At 43.3% G+C, this 23,113-nt stretch overlaps 1 protein-coding gene across 6 annotated transcripts in view; it reads left to right on the top strand.

The window, feature by feature from the left end:
- Positions 1–23,113, top strand: part of LOC147117315 (uncharacterized) — a 109,158-nt gene that overhangs the window by 22,225 nt on the left and 63,820 nt on the right. For 4 of the 6 annotated variants that reach the window (XM_085988225.1, XM_085988226.1, XM_085988224.1 and 1 more), the window contains exons 5-12: positions 3,291–3,374; positions 5,393–5,529; positions 6,479–6,601; positions 12,482–12,548; positions 13,892–13,963; positions 15,897–16,112; positions 18,096–18,233; positions 22,933–23,022. In XM_085988225.1, coding sequence (XP_085844351.1) covers positions 3,291–3,374; positions 5,393–5,529; positions 6,479–6,601; positions 12,482–12,548; positions 13,892–13,963; positions 15,897–16,112; positions 18,096–18,233; positions 22,933–23,022 — 927 coding nt within the window. The remainder of the gene's footprint in view (positions 1–3,290; positions 3,375–5,392; positions 5,530–6,478; positions 6,602–12,481; positions 12,549–13,891; positions 13,964–15,896; positions 16,113–18,095; positions 18,234–22,932; positions 23,023–23,113) is intronic. The other 2 variants (XM_085988227.1, XM_085988228.1) reach the window with 2 other exon arrangements.

Genomic DNA, 23,113 nt, shown 5'->3' with positions numbered 1-23,113 from the left:
TACAATCTATATTAACGATTTGGAGGAGGGGACCGAGTGTAACATCAAAGTTTGCAGATGATGCTAAGATGGGGGGGAAAGTAGTGAGTGAGGAGGACATAAAAATCCTGCAAGGGGACATAGACAGGCTAAGTAAGTGGGCAGAGATTTGGCAGATGGAATACAATACTGGAAAGTGTGAGGTTATGCACTTTGGCAGGAAAAATCGTAGAGCAAGTTATTATCTTAATGGCAAGAAACTGGAAAGTACTGAAGTACAAAGGGAGCTGGGGGTCCTGGTGCACGAAACTCAAAAGGTTAGTATTCAGGTGCAGCAAGTGATTAAGAAGGCCAATGGAATGTTGGCTTTCATTGCTAGGGAGATAGAATATAAAAATAGGGAGGTATTGCTTCAGTTGTACAAGGTATTGGTGAGACCGCACCTGGAATACTGCATACAGTTTTGGTGTCCATACTTAAGAAAAGACATACTTGCTCTCGAGTCAGTACAAAGAAGGTTCACTCGGTTAATCCCGGGGATGAGGGGATGGACATATGAAGAGAGGTTGAGTAGATTGGGACTCTACTCATTGGAGTTCAGAAGAATGAGAGGCGATCTTATTGAAACATATAAGATTGTGAAGGGGTTGGATCGGGTGGATGCGGGGAGAATGTTCCCGATGATAGGTGAAACTAGAACTAGGGGGCATAGTCTTAGAATAAGGGGCTGCTCTTTCAAAACTGAGATGAGGAGGAACTACTTCACTCAGAGGGTGGTAGGTCCATGGAATATGCTGCCCCAAAAAGCTGTAGAAGCTACATCATTACATAAATTTAAAACAGAAATAGACAGTTTCCTAGAAGTAAAGGGAATAGAGGGTTACGGGGAGCTGGCAGGAATTTGGACATGAGTCTAGGTTCGGATCGGTCATGGCCCTGTGGGTAGCGGAGCAGGCCCAGGGGCCGTGTAGCCTGATCCTGCTCCTATTTCGTGTGTTTAATTCTGTTAGATTCAGGAGATGGTTCTGTGATAGTAGATTGGTGGTTAGGATCAGATCAGCCATGATCTTATTGAATGGCGGAGCAGGCTCGAGGGGCCGATTGGCCTACTCCTGCTCCTATTTCTTATGTTGACTGTGTCAAGGCTGCAGTGAGGTCAAGGAGGCATAATGCACCGTGATCACAATCATAGAGAATGTCATTTGGACTTTGGTTGGGGCTATTTTGGTGCTGTAGGAGGAGCACAAACCTGATTTGAAGAATTCAAACAGGGAGTTGTGGGAGACATGGCCCTGGACCTGAGAGGCAACAACATGTTGATGGACTTTGGAGAGGAAAGGGAGGTTAGAAATAGGGTGCTAGTTTGCAAGGACAGAGGGGTGGAGGGTGGATTTTTTGAGAAGGGGTTGATGGCAGTTTTGAAAGGGCAGGGGACAGTACCTGAGGAGAGGGAACCCTGTTTTGTCTAGCATAGAGGCCAGAAAGGGAAATTAGTTGGGCAATAGTTTAGTGGGAATGGGATTGAAGGAGCAGGAGGTGGGGCTCATGGACAAGATGAGCTCCGAGAGCACATGCTGGAGGTAATGGAGAAAAGAAGCCTGAGATTATCTTTGCCCTCCAGCATGATCCAAGGGTAGTGGTTTTGGCAAAGGAGAGTGAGACCTGGTAGAACTTGATGTGTTCCAGCCAGATCTGGTAATGGATGGCTAAACCAGTTGCATGTGATATGCCCCTTGCACTTGAGGGAAAGATGACGGAGGTTATACCATATGGATTGACTGGGCTGGGAGATGGTCAAGGTTTTGTTGGGGAAAAGGGCTTCAAAAGTAGAGGTGAGAAATTGGTTGAGCAAATTGGCAGCTGTACAGGTATAGCAAATGGAGGGTTTAAGGTTAGGCAGTTGGGAGTTGTAAATGTAGTTGTAAGTAACTTGGAGAATTTTTTATTCCAAGGGGCAAATGGGAGTAAGGAAAAGGACTTGCATTTATATAGTGCCTTTCACAACTTCAGGACGTCCCAAAGCGCTGTATAGCCAATTAAGTACTTTCGAACTGTGTAGGCCCTGTTGTAATGCAGGAAAGCGCAGCAGCCAATTTGCACATAGCAAGGTTCCACAAAAAGTAATGAGATACATGAGCATATCATCTCTCTTAGTTTGTTGAAGGATAAATACTGGCCAGGACACCTGGAGAATTCCCCTGCTCTTCTTCGAATAGTGCCATGGGATCCTTTTATATCCACCCGAGAGGGCAGACGAGGCCTCAGTGTAACGTTTTAACCGTTCAACACTCCCTTAGTACTGCACTTGGGTGTCAGCCTGGATTATGTGCTCAAGTCTTTGGAGTGGGGCTTGAACCCACGACCTGACTCGGGGGCAGGAGTGTTACCACTGAGCCAAAGGCTGAACGGGAGAGTGATGAACTCAGAGGTGAGGGTGGAAGGGGAGATGAGCTGGAGATTTCAATCATCAATGATGAGGAAGTTGTTTGGTCCAGAGGCTGAGGGAGGAAAGCAGGGAGACTGTTTCACAGAGAAACCTAGGATAGGGCTTGGAGGGAGGTGGTATTTTAAAGGAGGTAAGAGGGGTGGAACAGGGTGAGGTGCTTGAAGGAGGAGAAGGTACCAGAGCAGTTATGTGGGGGAAGAAAGACCGTGGTGTGACATGGTGATGAAAGCTATGCTGCCACCATGATGGTTTGGGCAGAACAAGTGGTATATCCAGGTGAGGAAGCTTCCGTAAGGAGCAAGGTGTCACCACCCGCAAGCCAAGTTTCAGTCAAAGCAAGGATGTCGATAAATGAATCCACTTGAATAATGGCCTCTTAGGCAAGGTACCAGAGGGCAGCCAGCACCCATGGAACCATGCCCCAGCAAGGAGTTGATGCCTTCAAGGAAGAAGAGAAAATTGGTGAAAAAGAATAAAACAAAGCCTATGTACATGGCACAGATGAACTGCTTGTTGGGGAAGCTTTAAATATTTGGCTTTTTAAATTGCTGCTAGGATTATAATAGTGATTTATAAAAATAAAAATAAATATTTTCTGGTATCTTTTCTAAAGTGTGATCATGGTAATGATAGAAAATCAACAAGGAACTTGGTTAAGCTGAAAGTAATGTATTTTTATGTCAGTAAAGAAATTTAAGATTTGGAAAAGGTAGAATTAATGAAATTCCATAATGTATTTTAAAAATAAATGTATGTATGTATCGTAATACTTGCAATGCATTATCACATGGTCAGAGTTATCCCTGCTGTGATTTGTTTTATAAATGTGTAGCAGAATTAATGATGTACAAATTTTGGATTCTAGTTCACAATGCTGAAGGAGTTACTATGGAGACCAGAACTGTTGAAGATCATCTCAGTAAAATGAAGCTAAACAAGGCTGTACTTGGTATGTTTTTCAATATATATATTTACAGTATGAGCTGTAAGTATACTGTTTTTTGGTGTGTTTTATATGAAAAACCACACAATTAGTTAAATACACAAAAAGTTGAATAAAACAAAATCCCATTTCTCTTTTCAACTTCAGTAAATATGCTAGTCAGTGTGTCTTGTTGACAAAGATCTAATTTGTTAGAAAATTTTAATCGGCTATTCCTCATCTAGTTCCAGAATTTAGAATTGTAAGAAACTAAACCTAACACTATTTGTTTTTCATTGCATATAACTATTTATCAAACCGTCGGTATTATTTTCTTATGGAGAATAGATCCCAGCCAACCTTGAGTCCCCAATCTATTAACAAAAAAATAAATCAACTATTGATTATTGTTGAAAATATTTAATGAAATGCCTGCTGTATAAATTACTCACTTTAATAGTATTGAAAGGAATACACTTAATTAGTACTTGTAAGTCTGATCTCCTGGGTGGGGGAAAAAAAGCATCACTTTCTATCAACCTTGCTCTATGGAGGGATATCTGGAGGAGGAAACATGTAGCACAAGATACTGTAGCAATGTGGCTTGATCTGTACAATAAAAAGGACAACAGCAAATGCTGGAATTCTGAAACAAAGATTGAAAATGCTGAAAATACATAGCCGGTCAGTCCACAGCTGTGAAGCGAAAGATAGGCTACGATATTTGAATATGTACCTTTCATCAGAACCCAGATTGTTACTGGCAGCTAACAGGCCACTGTAGTTCTGTCTCAAGTTCCTAATTTTCACACTGTTTCCATGAACACAAAATTTAAGTACATTTACCATATTGAAAAAAATATAACTGATGCCACACAGCTTTTTTGTGGTTATGTCTCTGTTTTAAATACTTACTCCTTAAAGTTAACCTTTTTATTTTAAAATAATGGACAAAATAATTTCATACAACAGCATTAAATATTAAAATACTAATATTCATACAATGTAATTTCAAGGCATGCGTCTTTTAGCTGAAATAACAACAGAAAATGCTGGAAATACTCAGTAGGCCAGGCAGCATCCGTGGAGTGAGAAACAGGGTTAACGTTTCAGGTCTGGGACCCATCATCAGAACTGGAAAAAGCTGGAAATGTAACATTTTAAGCAGGTGCAGAGGCAGGAGGGGAGGGGTTTAGGAGGGGAGGAAGGAATTGAAAGAACATGCTGTGAAAATGTTGCAAATGGGAATGGCAAAATCATACTGCATGAAAAATGGGGGCAGGGATTATTATCTGAAATTGTTGAACTCCATGTTGCGTCCAGCAGGCTGTAAAGTGTCCAATCGAAAGATGAGGTGCTGTTCCTCGAGCTTACGTTGAGCTTCATTAGAACAATGTATTAGGCCAAGGACAGCGAGATCAGAGTGGGAGTGAAGTGGAGAATTAAAGTGACAGGCGACCGGAAGCTCAGGGTCACCCTTACGGACTGAACGGAGGTGTTCCGCAAAGCGGTCGCCCAATCTGCATTTGGTCTCCCCAATGTAGAGGAGACCGCATCGTGAGCAGCGAATACAGTATATTAAATTGCAAGAAGTACAAGTAAATCACTGTTTCACCTGGAAGGGGTGTTTGGTGCCCCGGACAGTGGGAAGGGAGGAGGTAAAAGGGCATGTGTTGCATCTCCTGCGCTTGCACGGGAAGGTGCCAGGTGAAGGAGAAGGGCTGTTGGGGGTGATTGAGGAGTGGACCAGTGTGTCGCGGAGGGAGCAGTCCCTTCGGAATGCTGAAAGGGGAGGTGAGGGGAAGATGTGTTTTGTGGTGGGATCACGTTGGAAATGGCGGAGGATGATCCGTTGAATGTGGAGGCTGGTGGGGTGAAAGGTGAGGACAAGGGGAACCCTATCATGGTTCTGGGAGGGAGGGGAAGGGGTGAGAGCAGAAGTGCGGGAAATAGAACGGACACGGTCTTTTAGCTGAGCTTTGCTCATGTTAAAGGAAGTAGTCTCTATGGAGGATGTTTTTTGATGCTTATTCTTAAATCTGTAGGTCTTGACTATGTGGTTGAATATCATTATGACCAAAAGACAAATCCACAGTTTGTCTGTAAATTGTGCCACTGTAAATCAGAACTCACCTGGTTTCTCCCCCACCTCCTTGGAACTAAACACATGGCAAATTATCTGGTAAGTATATAGTCACTGATGAATAGAACCCTAAGAATAAAAACTTGGTGAATTTGATTGTGATTACAGTTGTTGCAATTATGGAGTATTGTACTAAAGGAGGACACTACTGTATGGATTGGAAATGCTTTAATGCAAAGTACTTTCTCAACTGGCTATTTAAAATAAAAGTGTCATGATCTGAGAGATTGCTCCTCATAATCTGCTTTTCCACTCAGTGACCCTCCTGTTTAAGTCTCTAAGTGGGTGGGAGCCATGAATCAGCAAAGAATTTCACAGAAAACATTATTACTGATCATCCAAAACTCTGCTGCCCGTATCCTAACTCTCACACAGTCCCGTTCACCAATCGCCTCTGCTCGCTAACCTACATTAGCTCCTGGTCCGGCAATGCCTCAGTTTTAAAGTCGTTTCCCCCACCCCCCCCATGGCCTCGCCTCCTCCCTATCACTGCAACCTCCTCCAGTGCTACAACCCTCCGAGATCTCTGCGCTTCTCCAATTCTGGCCTCGTGTGCATCCCCGATTTTCATTTCTCCGCCATTGGCGGTCGTGCCTTCAGCTGGCTAGTCCCCAATTCCTCTGGAATCCACTCCCTAAATCGCTCCTCTCTGCTTCCCTCTCCTTTAAGACGCTCCTTAAAACCTACCTCTGTGACCTCACTTGTCCTAATATCTCCTTATGTGGCTCAGTGTCAAACGCTCGTGTGAAGCGCCTTGGGCCTTTTTACTGCGTAAAAGTGCTATATAAATGCAAGTAGTTGTTGATCTGTACTTTGGCTAATCAGAAGGTGTCCAAGCCTCCAAAGTGTGATGCTGGCAGTATAAAGAAGTACAAAGTACTCAACTGCTTGAGCAAGAAGCATTTTTCTTGACTAGTACTGTACCAAATTATCAAAATTAATGTATGTTGGTAGGATGACATTTTGGTAATCTAGCAGTTCTTTCCAGGAAAAGCACCATCCAGATATTCTCAATTATGAAGGAGCAAAACTAAAACCCTCTGAATGGAAAGAGTTTGTCATCAAAAAGGCACTGGAAATTGAAAAAAAGGACGGACGAGGAAAGGTGACTGTAAGTACAAAGTATACTTGTAGGTCGTTTATCTACAAATTCTCTTGGTAGCTGTATAATTGTAAATGTTTATACTAAGCTTTCCTTAAGTTACCCATTTGTTTTAGAAACTTGCAACAGGGACCATAGAGGCAATATCCCTTTAAGACTGTTTCTCAAGGTGCCCAAGTGACACTCGGTGGCAGCTAGCCAGTTATTTTACCCTACTATCTGCCATGGTCATAAAGCTGCAGTGGTATTACTCCATGAGTTCCCATGCAAGTTCAGCCTGTTTTATTTCTTTTTCATTGATTTAGTATCTTTGATGAGAGGAACTGATTAGCCATACATTTGATTGCCAAGTTCTCACCATACCTCTCAATCCAGTAAGCACAGTGAATGCTAGATAACACTACCAATGTCATTCATAAATAGTACAGAATCATGGAATTTTGCAGCTCAATAGGAGACCATTCAGCCCATCGTGCTTGTGCCAGCTGCCTGAAAGAGCAATTTACTTAGTCCCATTACCTTGATCTTTCAAAATTTTCTTCAAATATTTAGCTATTTCCCTATTAAAAGCAGGCTGTGACGTGCCTGAACGACTATCGACCTGTCGCACTCACACCCATCATAATGAAGTGTTTCGAGAGACTGGTCCTGGCTCACATCAAAGCCAGTGTTCCCGCCTCTCTTGACCAACACCAGTTTGCCTATCGTGCAAACAGATCAACGGAGGATGCAATCACAACTGCTCTACACCCTGCACTAAATCACTTAGATGGTAAAGAGACCTACATCAGAATGCTGTTCATAGACTACAGCTCAGCACTCAACACTATCGTCCCCAACAAGCTGGCCACCAAACTCCACACTCTTGGCCTGAACACTTCCCTCTGCAACTGGACCCTGGACTTCCTAACAAACAGACCCCAGTCTGTCAAATTAGGTAACCACACCCCACCCCCCCCCCCCCCGACCCTGAACACGGGGGCCCCACAAGGATGTGTGCTGATCCCCCTCCTCTACTCCCTCTTCACCCACGACTGTGTGGCTGTTCATGGTTCCAACACCATCAAGTTTGCGGATGATACCACAGTAGTAGGCCAGATCACCAACAACGATGAGTCAGCCTACAGGGAGGAGGTCCAGCATCTCGTGAAGTGGTGCGCCGACAACAACCTGGCCCTTAACATCAAGAAAACCAAAGAAATCATTGTGGACTTCAGGAAGTCTAAAGGCGGAAGTCACACCCCCATTCACATCAATGGGGCTGTGGTGGAAAGGGTGGACAGCTTTAAGTTCCTCGGAGTCCACATCACGGAAGACCTCTCCTGGTCCCTCAATACCTCCTCTCTGGTGAAGAAGGCCCAGCAGCGCCTATATTTCCTAAGGAGGCTGAAGGGATGTAACCTGTCACCCCTGATCCTCTCTAACTTTTACCGCTGCACAATAGAGAGCATCCTGACAAACTGTATCACAGTATGGTATGGCAGCTGTAGCTACTATGACCGGAAAGCCCTGCAGCGGGTAGTCAAAACTGCCCAACGCATTACCGGCACCCGGCTACCGACCATAGAGCACATATACCAGAAACGCTGTTTACGGAGGTCACAGACCATCATCAAAGACCCTACCCACCCCAGCCACAGTCTGTTCGCCCTCCTGCCATCTGGGAGACGCTACAGATGCATTCGTACCCGTACGACCAGATTTAGGAACAGCTTCTTTCCCAGGGCTGTCATCCTACTGAACTCCACAAATAAACTCTAAAGCCTGCACATCTGCCAATGCACTTTATTATGGTTATGTTTATGTTAATGTATTACAAGCCAAATGTATGTTGAATGTTTAAATGTCTTAATCTAAACGGACACTCTCGGGAGCCGCAAGCCTACATTTCGTTGTACTGCACTTGTGCACTAACAATGACAATAAAGTTGATTATGATGATTATGATTATGATCCTGCTTCCATAACTGTGTCTGGTGTGCATTACATGTCTTTATAACAAAAGCAAAATACCGTGGATGCTGGAAACCTGAAAAAAAAACTCAAAATGCTGGAAATACTCAGCAGGTCCGGCAGCATCTGTGGAGAGAGAAACAGAGTTAACGTTTCAGGCCAATGACCTTTCATCAGAACTGGAAAAAGTTAGAGATGTTTTAAGCAAGTACAGAGGCAGGGAGAGGGGAGGAAAGAAAAAAAGGGAAGGTCTGTGATAAGGTGGAAGGCAGGAGTGATTAAATGACAAAAGGGATGATGGTGCCAGGCAAAAGGGGGTGGTAATGGGACAAGTAAAGAAATAAAAGATGGGTGTAGAGGAGATGTAAATAGTACTAGCAGCTGCTGTCCAAAAAAATGAGAGTAGTGGTTATGATCTGAAATTGTTGGACTCGGAGTCTGGAAGGCTGTAAAGTGCCTAACCGAAAGATGAGGTGCTGTGGGAAGGGGAGGGAGTGTTAGGGGTGATTAAAGAGTGGACCAGGGTGTCGCGGAGGAAATAGTCCCTTCGGAATGCTGAAAGGGGAAGATGTGTTTAATGGTGGCATCACACTGAAGGTGGCGGAAATGGCAGAGGATGATCCGTTGAATGTGGAGACTGGTGGGTAGAAGGTGAGGACAGGGGGAACCCTATCGTGGTTCTGGGAGAGAGGGCAAGGGCTGAGAGAAGAAGTGTGGGAAACATGTCTCAATGTTTATAAAAAGAGAGAAAAAAAAACACACACACAATTCTCCTAACCACACAGTTTTGAACAGCTCTATCGGTTCTCCTTTTTAGCCTCTTGACCTTTTCTGCTCTAATGAATGTGCCCTAGTTTCTCTAGTCCGGCCCATTGTGCCTGTGCCAGATCTTTGAAAGAGCTGTCTAATTAATTCCATTTCCTTGCCTTTCCCCATAGCTCTGCAAATTTTTCCCCTTCAAGTATTTATTTTATTACATTTTGAAAGTTATTGTTGAATCTGCTTCCACCACCCTTTCAGGCAGTGCATTCCAGATCATCATAAAAAAAATTCTCATCTCCCCTCTGGTTCTTTTGCCAATTACCTTAAATCTGTGTCCTCTGTTTATTGACCCTTCTGCCACTGGAAATAGTTTCTCCTTATTTACTCTATCAAAAACCCTTCATGATTTTGAACACCTCAATTAAATCTCTGGTTAACCTCTGCTCTAAGGAGAGCAACCCTAGCTTCTCTAGTCTCTTCATGCAACTGAAGTCTCGCATCAACAATGACAACTTGTATTTATATAGCGCCTTTAACGTAGTAAAACATCCCAAGGTGCTTCACAAGAACATTATAAAACAAAATTTGACACCGAGCCCCATAAGGAGAAATTAGGGCAGATGAGGTAGGTTTTAAGGAGTGTCTTAAAGGAGGAAAGTGAGGTGGAGAGGTTTAGGGAAGGAATTCCAAAGCTTAGGATCTTGGCAGCTGAAGTCACGGCCACCAATGGTTGAGCGCTTAAAATCAGGGTTGCTCAAGAGGCCAGAATTAGAGGAGCGCAGATATATCGGAGAGTTGTGGAGCTGGAGGAGATTACAGAGATAGGGAGAGGCGAGGCCATGGAGGGATTTGAAAACAAGGATGCGAATTTTAAAGTCGAGGCGTTGCTTAACCAGGAGTCAATCTAGGTCAGCGAGCACAGGGGTGATGGGTGAACGGGACTTGGTGCGAGTTAGGACACAGGCAGCAGAGTTTTGGATGGCCTCAAGCTTACATAGGGTAGAATGCGGGAGGCCAGCCCGGAGTGCATTGGAATAGTCAAGTCTAGAGGTAACAAAGGCATGGATGAGGATTTCAGCAGCAGATGAGCTGAGGCAGGGTCAGAGTCGGGCGATGTTACGGAGGTGGAAATAGGTGGTCTTAGTTATGGTGCGGATACAGGGTTGGAAGCTCATTTCAGGGTCAAGTATGACCCCAAGGTTGCAAACAGTTTGCTTCCGCCTCAGACAGATGCTAGGGAGAGGGATGGAGTTGGTGGCTAAGGAACGGAGTTTGTGGCGAGGACCGAAGACAATGGCTTTGGTTTTCCCAATATTTAGTTGGAGGAAATTTCTGCTCATCCAGTACTGGATGTCAGACAAGCAGTGTGTCAATTTACAGACAGTGGAGGGGTCGAGAGAAGTGGTGGTGAGGTAGAGCTGGGTGTCATCAGCGTACATGTGGAAACTGACACTGTGTTTATGGATGATGTCGCTGAGGGGTAGGATGTAGATGAGAACTAGGAAGGGGCCAAGGATAGATCCTTGGACACTACAGGTAACGATGGGGGAGTGGGAAGAGAAGCCATTGCAGGTGATTCTATGGCTACCTGGTACCACTCTTGTAAATCGCCTCTGCCCGCTCGCTAAGGTCTTGACATCCTTCCTAAAGTGTGGTGCCCAGAACTGGATAATACTCCAGCTAGGCACTAACCAGCGATTTGTAAAAGTATAGCATAACTTCCTTGCTTTTGTACTCTATGCCATTGTTTATAAAGCCAAGAATCCCATATATTTTTTAACAGCCTTCTCAACTTGTCCTGCCGCCTTCAAAGATTTGTGTACATAAACCCCCAGGTCTCTGTTCCTGCACCCCTTTTAAAATTGTACCATTTAATTTATATTGCCTCTCCTCATACTTCCTACCAAAATGCATCACTTCACACTTCTCTGCGTTAAATGTTATCTGCCATGTGTCTGCCCATTTACCAGTCTGTGTATGTCCTCCTGAAGGCTGTTACTATCCTCCTTTTCTGTTTACTACATTACCGAATATCGTGTTATGTGCAAAATTTGATGATATGCCCTGTATACCCAAGTCCAGGTCATTAATATATATCAAAAAGAGCAGTGAACCTAATACTGACCCATGGGGGACAACACTGTATACATCCTTCCAGTCTGAAAAACAACCGATCACCACTCTCTGCTTTCTGCCTCTTAACCACTTTCGTATCCGTGCTACCACTGTCCCTTCAATCTCGTGAGCTTCAATTTTGCTAACAAGTCTATTATGTAGCACTTTATCAAACGCCTTTTGAAAGTCCATATTAACCGCAGTACCTTCATCTGCCCTCTCCCGTTACTTCATCAAATAGCTAAGATAAAAGATGCCTTTGATTACGTGGGCACCATGAATAAAATGTTAAATGGCATTTGTCTTGCTGACTGTTGTTCTTCAAAGAATCCCGAACAATCCATTCTGAGTTATTATAATCAACACTCTGTTAAACAAAGGCAACAAATTCTTCAGCTGTGTGGTGTTTTGTATTTTGTCTGCAGCTTATGGTTCCTAGCGGATAATACAACCTGTAGGGAATCGTTGCTGTTCAGGTGAAATAAAAGTTCCCATGCCACTACCTGAAGAAGAGTAGGGGGTTCTGGTCAACATTTTGCCTTCAACCAGCACCACAGAAAAAGATTATTGGTTATTTGCTACTTATTGGATCTTGCTGTGCACAAATTCACTTCCTTACATTTTACATAAGTGACTACACTTCAAAACTAATTGGCTGTGAAGTTCTTTGGGACATCCTGATGATTTGAAGGCACTTATAAATGCAAATTTGTTTTTGTTCACTCTTTTGTTAGTTCTTTCGTTTATTCCCTAATGAGAAACCTCCTATTGATTAAATACAGTATCTACTATGCCTATTATACAGTCCATTACCTTTGAATATAGTTAATATTTTAGATTGCGTATTTGTATAGTCCTTGATATTAAAGTGAAAAACACTGTACAATACGCTGTATTAATGTGGGGGTGTAGAGGAGAATGTATATTTTGGAGGATAATGTTTGATGCAGTAAAAGCCTTAAACTTTAAACATTCAAAATACTTTTGCAATAGATTTGTCTATTATAAGCAAAAATGTTTTCTGAAATATTAAGCTATTGGTTATATTTTACATTTCAGGTTGTCCTAGAGAAAATAGGTACAAAGGCCAATGAGAAAACTGCTGTAAAAAGAGTCGCAGAGCAATGTAAGTTACTAGCACAGAGTTCTTTTAGATTAGGCCATTGAAATTATATGTACTTCCTTTACTGTACTGTATTGAGTTTGATTTTTATATTCCTCTTGCACAATAACACTGTCTATCCAGCCTACCTTTTCTAACTGTCGAATAGGCTCCTTACTGTGATTCTACATCTGATTGCCATGTATCGCTTTTCGTAATGAAAATTTATCCAGGCATTTTTATATTTTTATTTTTAAACCTGCTTTGATTTTCAGTTCCACTTAAAGAATAAAGTTGCCGAAGTTTCCTATTTCTTTTGATACTCTTTTAAACTGTTGAAAGCTTAACTTTAAACTTTTTATATTCTGTGCACAATTGGCATATACACAATGAAATAATGGTATGGGTTAAAATTCAAAATTGGCATTGAAAAATTGTTTTGTGCTCATCATATTCATGAAAATGGGCTACTTTTTCAGTCCATTGACTTTATTGATAATGGGTTGAGTTTTAGCATCAAGGTACATTTTAGAACTCCCATAATACACACTCAACCATTGGAAAAGTACTGTACCTGTGTTCCATTCACTTAGCTTTTTTTCTTCACTCCAATCTTATCGCCTTTGTTTCTGTCCCCTCCCCCAGTGTGTGTAGGCCCTGAATTTCGCTATGGAAATCATCACAGTAGAGCTTGAAAAGTTTGAGGCTGATGCATGGTTGCTTGCCTTTCAAGGGAGAGTAGGAGATCGGCAGTTCAGTTTGTTAAGTGATTCCAGTAAATGCATTTGGAGCAGGTAAAGCAGCCTGGTGTAGCATGTTCAGTTGAGGTTGCTGATATGGTAGGATGTTCTACCAGAACAGATCCTTGTGGATTGTGCATGGCGTGGGGGAAAAGGGGAGGTGGGGGGAGTTAACCCTGTACAGGGATTGTAGGTTTGGGGTGAACTCCACACTAGATGTTTCAAGCTGGTCTATTTGAAGAGGCAAGTATTTTGAATTCTGTGCGAAAGGGAAGGTGGTGATACTAGAGCCCTGCCATTTGTCGGTGCAGTTGAACTTGTATAAGCAATCTGAAGTCTGGTTATGTGCGGATAATGTCATCTGTGTGCAATAATACTTTGGACTATATTCATCTGAAGCTAGACTTGGAGTAATGGAACATCCTTGAATGATGCAGTGCAAGTTGAAGCTGGAGAAGATCACACTATTCAGATAGTTCAGACTAGGGATGAGAATATAGAAGAAAAATCCACTCCAGCAAATCCTATCCATTTGAAAATAGTGAAGAGGAAGCTCGGTTCTATCCAGCCAAAGTACTTTCCTAGTCAAAAACACTTTTACTGAAGTCCTCTGGGTTTTTTTTACAGCTGCTGCGGAGCCACAACGTAAACTGCGGAAGTCTGAAGCTACTCCAAGTACAGTTATTGACCCTATCAAAGGTGATCTTTTGTTGCATTTATTTGGTCATTTTTTTTCTCCTCTCCCCCACCCCTTATAAATTTTGGAGCTCATGACTTCAAACCTATTTGACACTTAAAGGCTAGAAATTGCGGTCGGAGGCGTACCTCCAGAGTACGCCTCCGACCTGCGAAACCTTTACGAACCTATGTCCAGGCTGCGTAAAGTTGTGGTCTTGGGCCTCCAAGCGTATGGCAGCGTAAAGGCCCACGTATCCCAGGGACGCAGGTGGTTCAGGATCACGTGGGCCCAGTCCTCCAATCACAAAGGAGGATTCCATTGCAATCATCTACAAAGGGAATCCCTTAATGATATGCAATGGAATCTCCAAATAATTATACAATGTACAGAATTCTAACAACTAAATGTACTGAATTGCAATTTATTCATAAGTCCCTTCATTGCACCAACCTCAATAAAAAATTTAATTTTTAAAATAATTTCAAACATCTTGATCCAGGCCAATATTTGCATAAACTCATTTAAAGTGTATGTGCATAATTTTTGATTTTTAAACGTTTAATTTAAGGCTTATATATACACCCTTATGCTGATGATAGCAGGCCCTACGCCTGCTTTTACCAGCCGTAAGAGTTTCGTGGGCAATTGCTGGGCAGAGCCCAACTCTGCACCAGCAGTACTGAGTTTCCATGCAGTTCGAATGATCTGTCAAGGTGTACCTTGACCGATCGCAAGTTCCGGATTTCGCACAAGCGCATGCAGAAACCCGGAAGTTGCGGGGCCTTTCAAATGGATTATGATGGCGTACTCTCAGGGAGACTGTAATTTCAGGGTCATTATGTTGGAAATCTATCCATTTGTGCCACAAAATGTGGCTATTGTATTTATGAATACAGGCTACTGCACTCAGGAACAAGTTTTGTCCATGTGCAGATATGTGAAGTAAAATAAGTTCTGTATATGACTACCCTTGGATTTATCTTTCCTCTCCCAACACCCTCCCCATTTCTAACCTTCCTATCCTGTGTAAGGACCTTGAACTTGCTGCCTCCCAGCTTTGCACTCACCTCTCAACTCCCTGTTCAAATTCCTCAGTCTGGTTTCTACCCTGCTCAAAGCACAGAAACTGCCTGGTCATAGTTACAGATGTCCTCTATGACTGCAAACATGGTGCGTTATACCTCCTTGTTCTCCATGGCCTTTCTGCAGAGGTTGACACATTGATCATGTCTCCACTATCTTTTTAGCCCCCACACGATTAACTCTGCAATTCCCAAGGGTCCATCTTTCTACCCCTTATCTAGGTGCTGCTCCTCAGTGAGACCATCAATAAAATTGGGGTCAGCTTCTGTATTTGCTGACAATGCCTGGCTCCAGCTCTCCTCCACTTTACTTAATTTCACAACCACCTTTGTGCTGTCAAACTGCCTGTCAGATAAGTTGTGGATGAGCCAGAATTTTTAGCAGTTTAACATGGGGAAGATTAAGGCAACATTTTCAGCCCCAGTAAAAACTGCATGCCCCTACCACTGGCTCCATACCTCTCCCTCATTACTCACTCTGCTGAACCAGGGTATGTACTCTGGCATCTGTTTGACCCAGAGGCTGAACTTCAAAATAAGTATCCTATCCTTCACCAAGTCTGCTTACTTCACCTCTGCAACTTTTCTCACCTTAACCCCTACCTTATCCTCACTGCTACTGAAACCCTCCAATATTTTTCTTGTCAGCTTCCCAGTCTGTATTCTCGCTAAACTCCTGTCCACATTCTGTCTCGCACTAGTCCCCACTTGCCCATCACTCCCGGCATCATTAGCTATACTGGCTCCCTGTTTCCCCCAGTGAACTGAATTTAACATCCTCTATGACTGGCTCTTGTGTTTACATTTAGATGACAATGCCAAAATTGGCATTGAAACATTTTCATAATTGTCCTGCCATTCTGTATTTCAGCTGTGGAGAAGGCTAAGCCTAAAGAACAGCCCAAGCCTGCCCCTGGTGCAGTTACCAACACTCTCAAGCCTAAGCCTAAAGAACAGCCCAGGCCTGCCCCTGGTGCAGTTACCAACACTCTCAAGCTTAAGCCTAAAGAACAGCCCAGGCCTGCCCCTGGTGCAGTTACCAACACTCTCAAGCCTAAGCTTAAAGAACAACCCAAGCCTGCTCCGGGTACAGTTATCAATATGATGAAGGATTCTGTTTTCCAAATGTTTGCTACTGATTTTTTTCCATATTAGTTTTTGGAGCTTGATTTAAATACCATTTTTAGATGTACCTTTTAAGGCTGTTGACTTGACAAAATAATAGGAAAAAACCCTGAAATCCACGTGCCCTTCACTAATGACCTAAATTGCCTGCTATGCAGGCAGAACTCATCAAAATGGGAATTCCTGCATACGGTACGCATAGTTGGCAGTCCTAGCAATTACCGTTGGGAACACACTGAAGGGAAGATTGGGGCCATTCTAGCGTGTAAGTCATCAAGTAGAAATGGGTGGGGGGCAAGATGGTAGGGAAGAGGGATTATGGTTTGCGTGGGGGGAAGAATGTTTGGTAAAGGGAGGGATGGGGAACTCGTTCGCAAAGGGAGGTGGCAGAATGCATAGTGAGGGAATTGGAGGGGAGAGAAAAAGGGAGGGAAGCAGAATACATGGGAAAAGGAAATGGTTGACAAGGAGAGAGTGATAATGATTGGCAAGGGGGAGGGGAAAATAGACCAGGGATGGGGGTGGAAAGAGGTTCAGTGGGAAGATTGTAGATGGCAGTGAAAGGGGTAAATGGATAGCAGTGAAAGAATGAGAAGGGAAACTGGAAATGAAGGGGGAATTAAGTGGATGGCAATGCAGGAAGGAGGGGAATGGATTATAAAGAGGGGGAGAAGGAAGGAGGCAGAAGCTAGGAGCAATTCTTTGAGGGAGGGAAGGGGGGGGGAAGAACAACAGTACCAATATAAACTGGGGCGGGGGGGTGGTGGAAGAGTGTTACTATAAGTAGGGAAGAGACAAGTACCAACTTGTAAAGGGGAATGGAAGAAGATCACCAGCTTAACTGGGTTGAAGGCAAGAAAGTGGAGTAGGTTGAATGAAGGGTGGGGAGTGGGAGAAGAGTGCCAGTATGAACTGGGACTGTCTTTATGAAAGGGTGGAAAGTTGGATGGGGTGCAGTGTCTCTGAAATAGGCGCAGAAGAGATAGTGTGCCTTTGTGAACTGGGGTGATGGGGGTTGGCTGTGGGAGAGTGACGATTGACGTAGCTTTCAAGTAAGTGACGGTCGGTTGAAAATCCAAATGGCGCTTTCTTTTTTAATGTTAAAAATCTATTCATTGTAAAGAATAAAAATGCTTAAAATTAACTGGAATGTATCAATTTTTAATGTAAAAATTCAGAATTTTCCTTGGAAACATGTCCCAGCCCTCCCTTCCTGGAAATAAACCACCAATTTTGTGATTTCAGCTTTTGGATTTCCCCTTCAGGCTTTCAATACAATATTGTGTGTACCTACTGCTCAAGGACAAAGCCCGTGTGACTACATATTTTTGCATGTCAGGGCTGTTTTTGAGTTGTCAGCTATTATTTGACGATATTGGTGGTTTTTGCTACTTTACTAGGTTGGCATGTATGGTCTGGGGCAGGATCTTAATCCAGGTGAAAGACCATTAACCAAACTGCTTCTTATGCTCCTGTATAAATTAGTTCAAATGTGGATTACATTGCAACATTAAGTACAAGCTTACCCTGGTACAATTTTGAGCAGAGTTGGGCTATATTGCAGTGTTCTACAGCATTGTTTCCTTGATACTATGCAATTTCCTTTCCACCAACTGATCTCCCTAGACATTGCTGACATACAAATAAAGACTTTTTTTTTCTCTTAGAGCTGTTTCTGCTTGCCTCCTACTTCATAATGCTGTCTTCCTCTGTTTTTCTATTTCTTTTCCACTGTCCTTTTTTCTCTCTCCTGCGCTGTCGATCTTGCATACTTTCTCTTGATAGTTCTTTATCTGTGCTTCCTACTCTCTTTTTCTCTATTTCCATAATTCTGTAAGCTTCTCCTTCTGTCTCCTGTCGTTTGTGTGTTTCATTCTCTTCGTCAATGCCTCACACACACACACTCCTTTACTGATTTACTCAATTTGTATATTTTACCTTGAAGCCCAGAGCATAGAGGAAGATGAGAACTGGACTGGGATGTACCTGTACCCAGATGGTCTTCCGATCAATATCCCAGTGGATCAGAAGCCACAGCCCAGACTGGTACTGGCACATCAGGAAGCCACTGCAACACGTGGAGGTAAGGAAAGAGAAAGTTAAGATGGGACAGTGAGCGGGATGGAGCAAAAGGCTTGAAGGCTTGGAGAAGTGGTAGAAGTTGGAGGCTGTGAGGTGGGCAGTACTTTGTTATTGGCCACTGCCAAGATGGTGGCACAGCATCTGAAGTCTCTGCTATCTGATTTGTACCTACATTTATGTACTGGCTTTTGATTTATCCCAGCATACATTAGTAATCTGGGTACAGGTACATCCCAGTCCAGGTCTCCTCTTGCTGTATGCGCTGGGCTTTAAGGTAAAATATACAAATTGAGTAACTCAGTAAAGGAGTATGTGTGTGAAGCATTGACAAAGAGAATGAAACACACAAAAGACAGGAGACAGAAGAAGAACCTTACAGAATTATGGAAGAGAGAAAAAGTGAGAGTTGAAAGAGATAGATCAGGAAGGATGGGAGTTTTTATTTATATGGATGGTTTATTTTCAATATTTGTGTATGAAATTATGACATTTTCACAAATGCCCTTTGGTACTATGTTTCAGCCATTGTCCTGAGTCTGAGCATAGAAACATAGAAGATAGGAGCAGAAGTAGGCCATTCGGCCCCTTGAGTCTGCTCCGCCATTCAATGAGATCATGGGTGATCATCCAAATTCAGTACCCTGTCCCTGAATATGAGATCCCCTCTCATTCTTCTAAACTCCAGCGAGTATAAATCCAATCGACCCAATCTCTCCTCCTCATACATCATTCCTGCCATCCCAGGTATCAGTCTGGTGAATCTTCGCTGCACTCCATGGCAAGAACATCCTTCCTCAGATAAGGTGACCAAAACTGCACACAATACTCAAGGTGTGGTCTCACCAAGGCCCTGTACAACTGCAGCAAGATATCCTTGTTTCTGTACTCAAACCCTCTCACTACGAAGGCCAACATACCATTTGCCCTCTTAACCGCCTGCTGCACCTGCATGCTTACCTTCAGCGACTGGTGCACAAGGATACCCAGGTCTCGTTGCACTTCCCCTTCTCCCAATCTATTGCCGTTCAGATAATCTGCCTTCCTGTTTTTGCCACCAAAGTGGATAACCTCGCATTTATCCACATTATACTGCATCTGCCAAATCACCCAACCTGTCCAAATCATACTGGAGTTTCTCGGCATCCTCCTCACAGCACACACGCCCACCCAGCTTTGTGTTGTCTGCAAACTTAGAGATACTACATCTAGTTCCCTCGTCTAGATCATTAATATATATTGTGAATAGCTGGGGTCCTAGGACCGATCCCTGTGGTACCCCACTAGTTACTGCCTGCCCCTCGGAAAAAGACCCGTTTATTCCAACTCTCTGCTTCCTGTCTGCCAACCGGTTCTCTATCCAAGTCAGTACCTTATCCCCAATCCCATGTGCCTTAACTTTACACGCTAATCTCTTATGCGGGACCTTATCGAAAGCCTTCTGAAAGTCCAAATACGCCACATCCACTGGCTCTCCCTTATCTATTTTACCAGTTACATCCTCAAAAAGTTCCAGTAGATTAGTCAAGCACGATTTACCTTTTGTAAATCCATGTTGACTTTGTCCGATCCTGTCACTGTTTTCCACGTGCTCTGCTATTACATCTTTTATAATGGACTCTAGCATTTTCCGCACTACCGATGTCAGGCTTACCGGTCTATAATTCCCCATTTTCTCTCTACCACCTTTTTTGAATAGTGGGGTAACATGAGCTACCCTCCAATCCAGGGGAACTGTTCCAGAGTCTATAGAATTTTGGAAGATGACCAGCAATGCATCTACTATTTCTTGGGCCACTTCCTTGAGTACCCTAGGATGTAGATTATCAGGCCCTGGGGATTTATCGGCCTTCAATCCCATCAATTTCCCTAACACCATTTCTCTACAAATACTGATTTCTTTCAGTTCCTCCCTCTCATTAGACCCTATGTTCCCCGACATCTCTGGGTGGTTATTTGTGTGCTCCTTTGTGAAGACAGACCAAAGTATGTATTTAATTGGTATGCCATTTCTTTGTTCCCCATTATAAATTCCCCTGATTCTGACTGCAAGAGACGCTTGACTTCACCAATCTTTTTCTCTTCACATATCTATAGAAGCTTTTACAGTCAGCTTTTATGTTCCCTGAAAGCTTACTCTCATACTCTATTTTCCCCCTCTTAATTAATCCCTTTGTCCTCCTTTGTTGAATCCTAAACTGCTCCCAATCCTCAGGTTTGCTGCTTTTTCTGGCCAATTTATATGTCCTCTCCTTGGATCTTATGCTATCCCTAATTTCCCTTGTTAGCAACGGTTGATTCACCTTTTTTGTTTTATTTTTATGCCAAACAGGGATGAACAAATTCTGTAGTTCATCCATGTGATCTTTAAATGACTATCCACCATCAACCCTTTGAGTAACATTCCCCAATTAACCCTACCCAACTCGCGCCTCATACCATCGTAGTTTCCTTTATTTAAATTCAGGACCCTAGTCTCTGAGTCAAATACTTCACTCTCCATCTTAATGAAGAATTCTATCATTATGATCGCTACGCCCCAAGGGGCCTCGCACAACAAGATTGTTAATTATTCCTTTCTCATTACATAATACCCAGTCTAAGATGGCCTGATCTCTAGTTGGTTCCTCGACATATTGGTCCAGGAAACCATCCCGTATACACTCCAGGAATTCCTCCTCCACTGTATTGTTACTAATTTGGCTAGCCCAATCTATATGTAGATTAAAGTCACCCATGACAACTGCTGTGCCCTTATTGCATGCGTCTCTAATTTCCCGTTTAATGTCATCCCCAACCTCTGCATTACTGTTTGGGGGTCCGTATACAGCTCCCACTAATGTTTCCTGTCCCTTGGTATTTTTCAGCTCTACCCATACAAATTCTACATCATCAGAGCTAATATCCTTCCTTACAATTGTGTTAATCTCTTTAACCAGCAATGCTACCCCACCTCCTTTTCCTTTTTGCCTGTCTTTCCTGAATATTGAATACCCCTGGATGTTGAGTTCCCAGCCCTGGTCACCCTGGAGCCATGTTTCCGTAATCCCAATCATATCATATCCGTTTACATCTCTTTGTGCAGCTAATTCATCCACCTTATTACGAATGCTCCTCGCATTAAGACACAAAGGGGGGAAAAATTCGCTATCGCCCCATTTGGGGCGCCATTATTGGTGGTGCGCAAAGTTTAGCGCCTGGCGCTAATTATTGTCTCCGACAGCAAACTTGGCTTTTATTGCCCCTGGAGGTGATTGGAGCGCTAAATCAGGCGCTTCGTACCTGTCTTAAGGCGCAAAGGCCGAGGAGCGAGGCGCTACCTCAGAGCGCTGGCGAAGCAAGGAAGGGCAAATCAAAATAAACCTGCAAAGTGCTGCTCAGTACTCAAAACTCCTTCACACAGCGTTGAATCTCTCCAGAAGTGTGTGTCTCTCTCAGAATGCGTGGTGCAAAAATGTCACCGACAAAAAAAGGCAGGAAGCGGTCGCATTTAGATAATGCTCCCCATGTCCCTTTCTGACAGCATAACACTCCCCTCATCCTGTCGTTGCTAGCGGCAGGCGGTAAGGCAGGGGGCGCCACTCAATATCCGGTCCGGGGCGTTGCGCACTCGACTGACGTCATAATCTGCCGGCGCAGGAGCCCGTGGCGGTCGTGTTTAGCGCCGCCATAAAATGTCTAGTTAATTTCGTGAGTGGCGCAAACATCGTCGCGCCCAGCCTCTAGTTGCTTTGCGCCCCAATTGGCACCCTCTTAAGGTGCTAACGGGAGGCACAAACAACTGAATTTTTCCCCCAAAGCCTTCAGGCTTGTTTTTTTTTAATACTTTTAGACCTTTTAGAATTATTATTTACTGTGGCCATGTTTGATTTAAACCCTTGATTACTCTGACTGCCACTTTTGCTTTTCTCCTTCCTGCTTTTTGCTTCTATCCTTGTTTCCCTTTCCTCTGTCTCCCTGCACAGGTTCCCAACCCCCTGCCATTTTAGTTTAAACTCTCCCCCACAGCACTAGCAAACACTCCCCCTAGGACATCGGTCCCAGTCCTGCCCAGGTGCAAACCGTCCGTTTTGTACTGGTCCCACCTCCCCCAGAACAGCAACTGTATGAATTTTCACACTATCATTGAAACATTTCCTGTAAAAAAAAAACAACAAAAATTATGAGCATTTCACAATTGTAATAATTATTGCTGAATCTTGTAACATCCTTGCTGCATTACATAAAAATCTAACAGAATTGGCTCAGTCGGTAAATACGATTCTCAACTAGCAAGGTCCCAAGTTTGATCGCTGGTCTGTGTGTAGTTAGCTGATCTCTGTTCTGGTAGCAGTAGGACGGTGCAATTGACCTCAGTCTGCCTCTGTTTGGGGAAAATGGGCCATGGTCCCTGCAACTGATCACGATCCAGTAACCTCTGCTGAAAAGTAAACATCAAGTTAAGACACTCTGAATGGTGACCCATACACTCGCTAACAGTTTGTCAACACCAACTGTCTAGGTTTGTGTGTGAAGAATGGCTCATTGGGTGAGGTACCAGTGCACTGTCAGTGCTTAGCATGATCTGTACCTGGCATGAATCAGCACCTCTAAAAGGAAAGGAGAAAAATGGAGGTGAGATGGGGGGCTGGGGGAAGTGTTATCGATAATCTCAATTATTAGCATTCATTCTGTTGTATCTAATTTTGGATTCTTTTTCACAGCTGTAGCAGTTAATGACTTGTTAAGTTCTATAGGATCAAAAATTCTGGAAGATCACATCAAAAAATCTGATTTTGAGGAGACTATAGTAGGTATGTGTTTTTCTATATTTTCAGTATGAAAATGTTTTACTTTTCTATATATTTTCCTATGAGTTGCTGGTGTATGTTTTTTTTTAATTGT

The sequence above is a fragment of the Somniosus microcephalus genome, chromosome 5 (assembly GCF_052327205.1).
Source record: "Somniosus microcephalus isolate GS21.2 chromosome 5, FLI_Smic_1.0, whole genome shotgun sequence".
In the NCBI taxonomy this organism is placed as follows: Eukaryota; Metazoa; Chordata; class Chondrichthyes; order Squaliformes; family Somniosidae; genus Somniosus; species Somniosus microcephalus.
The sequence above is the reverse complement of the archived record's forward strand: the minus strand, read 5'-3'. Positions and strand labels throughout refer to the sequence as shown.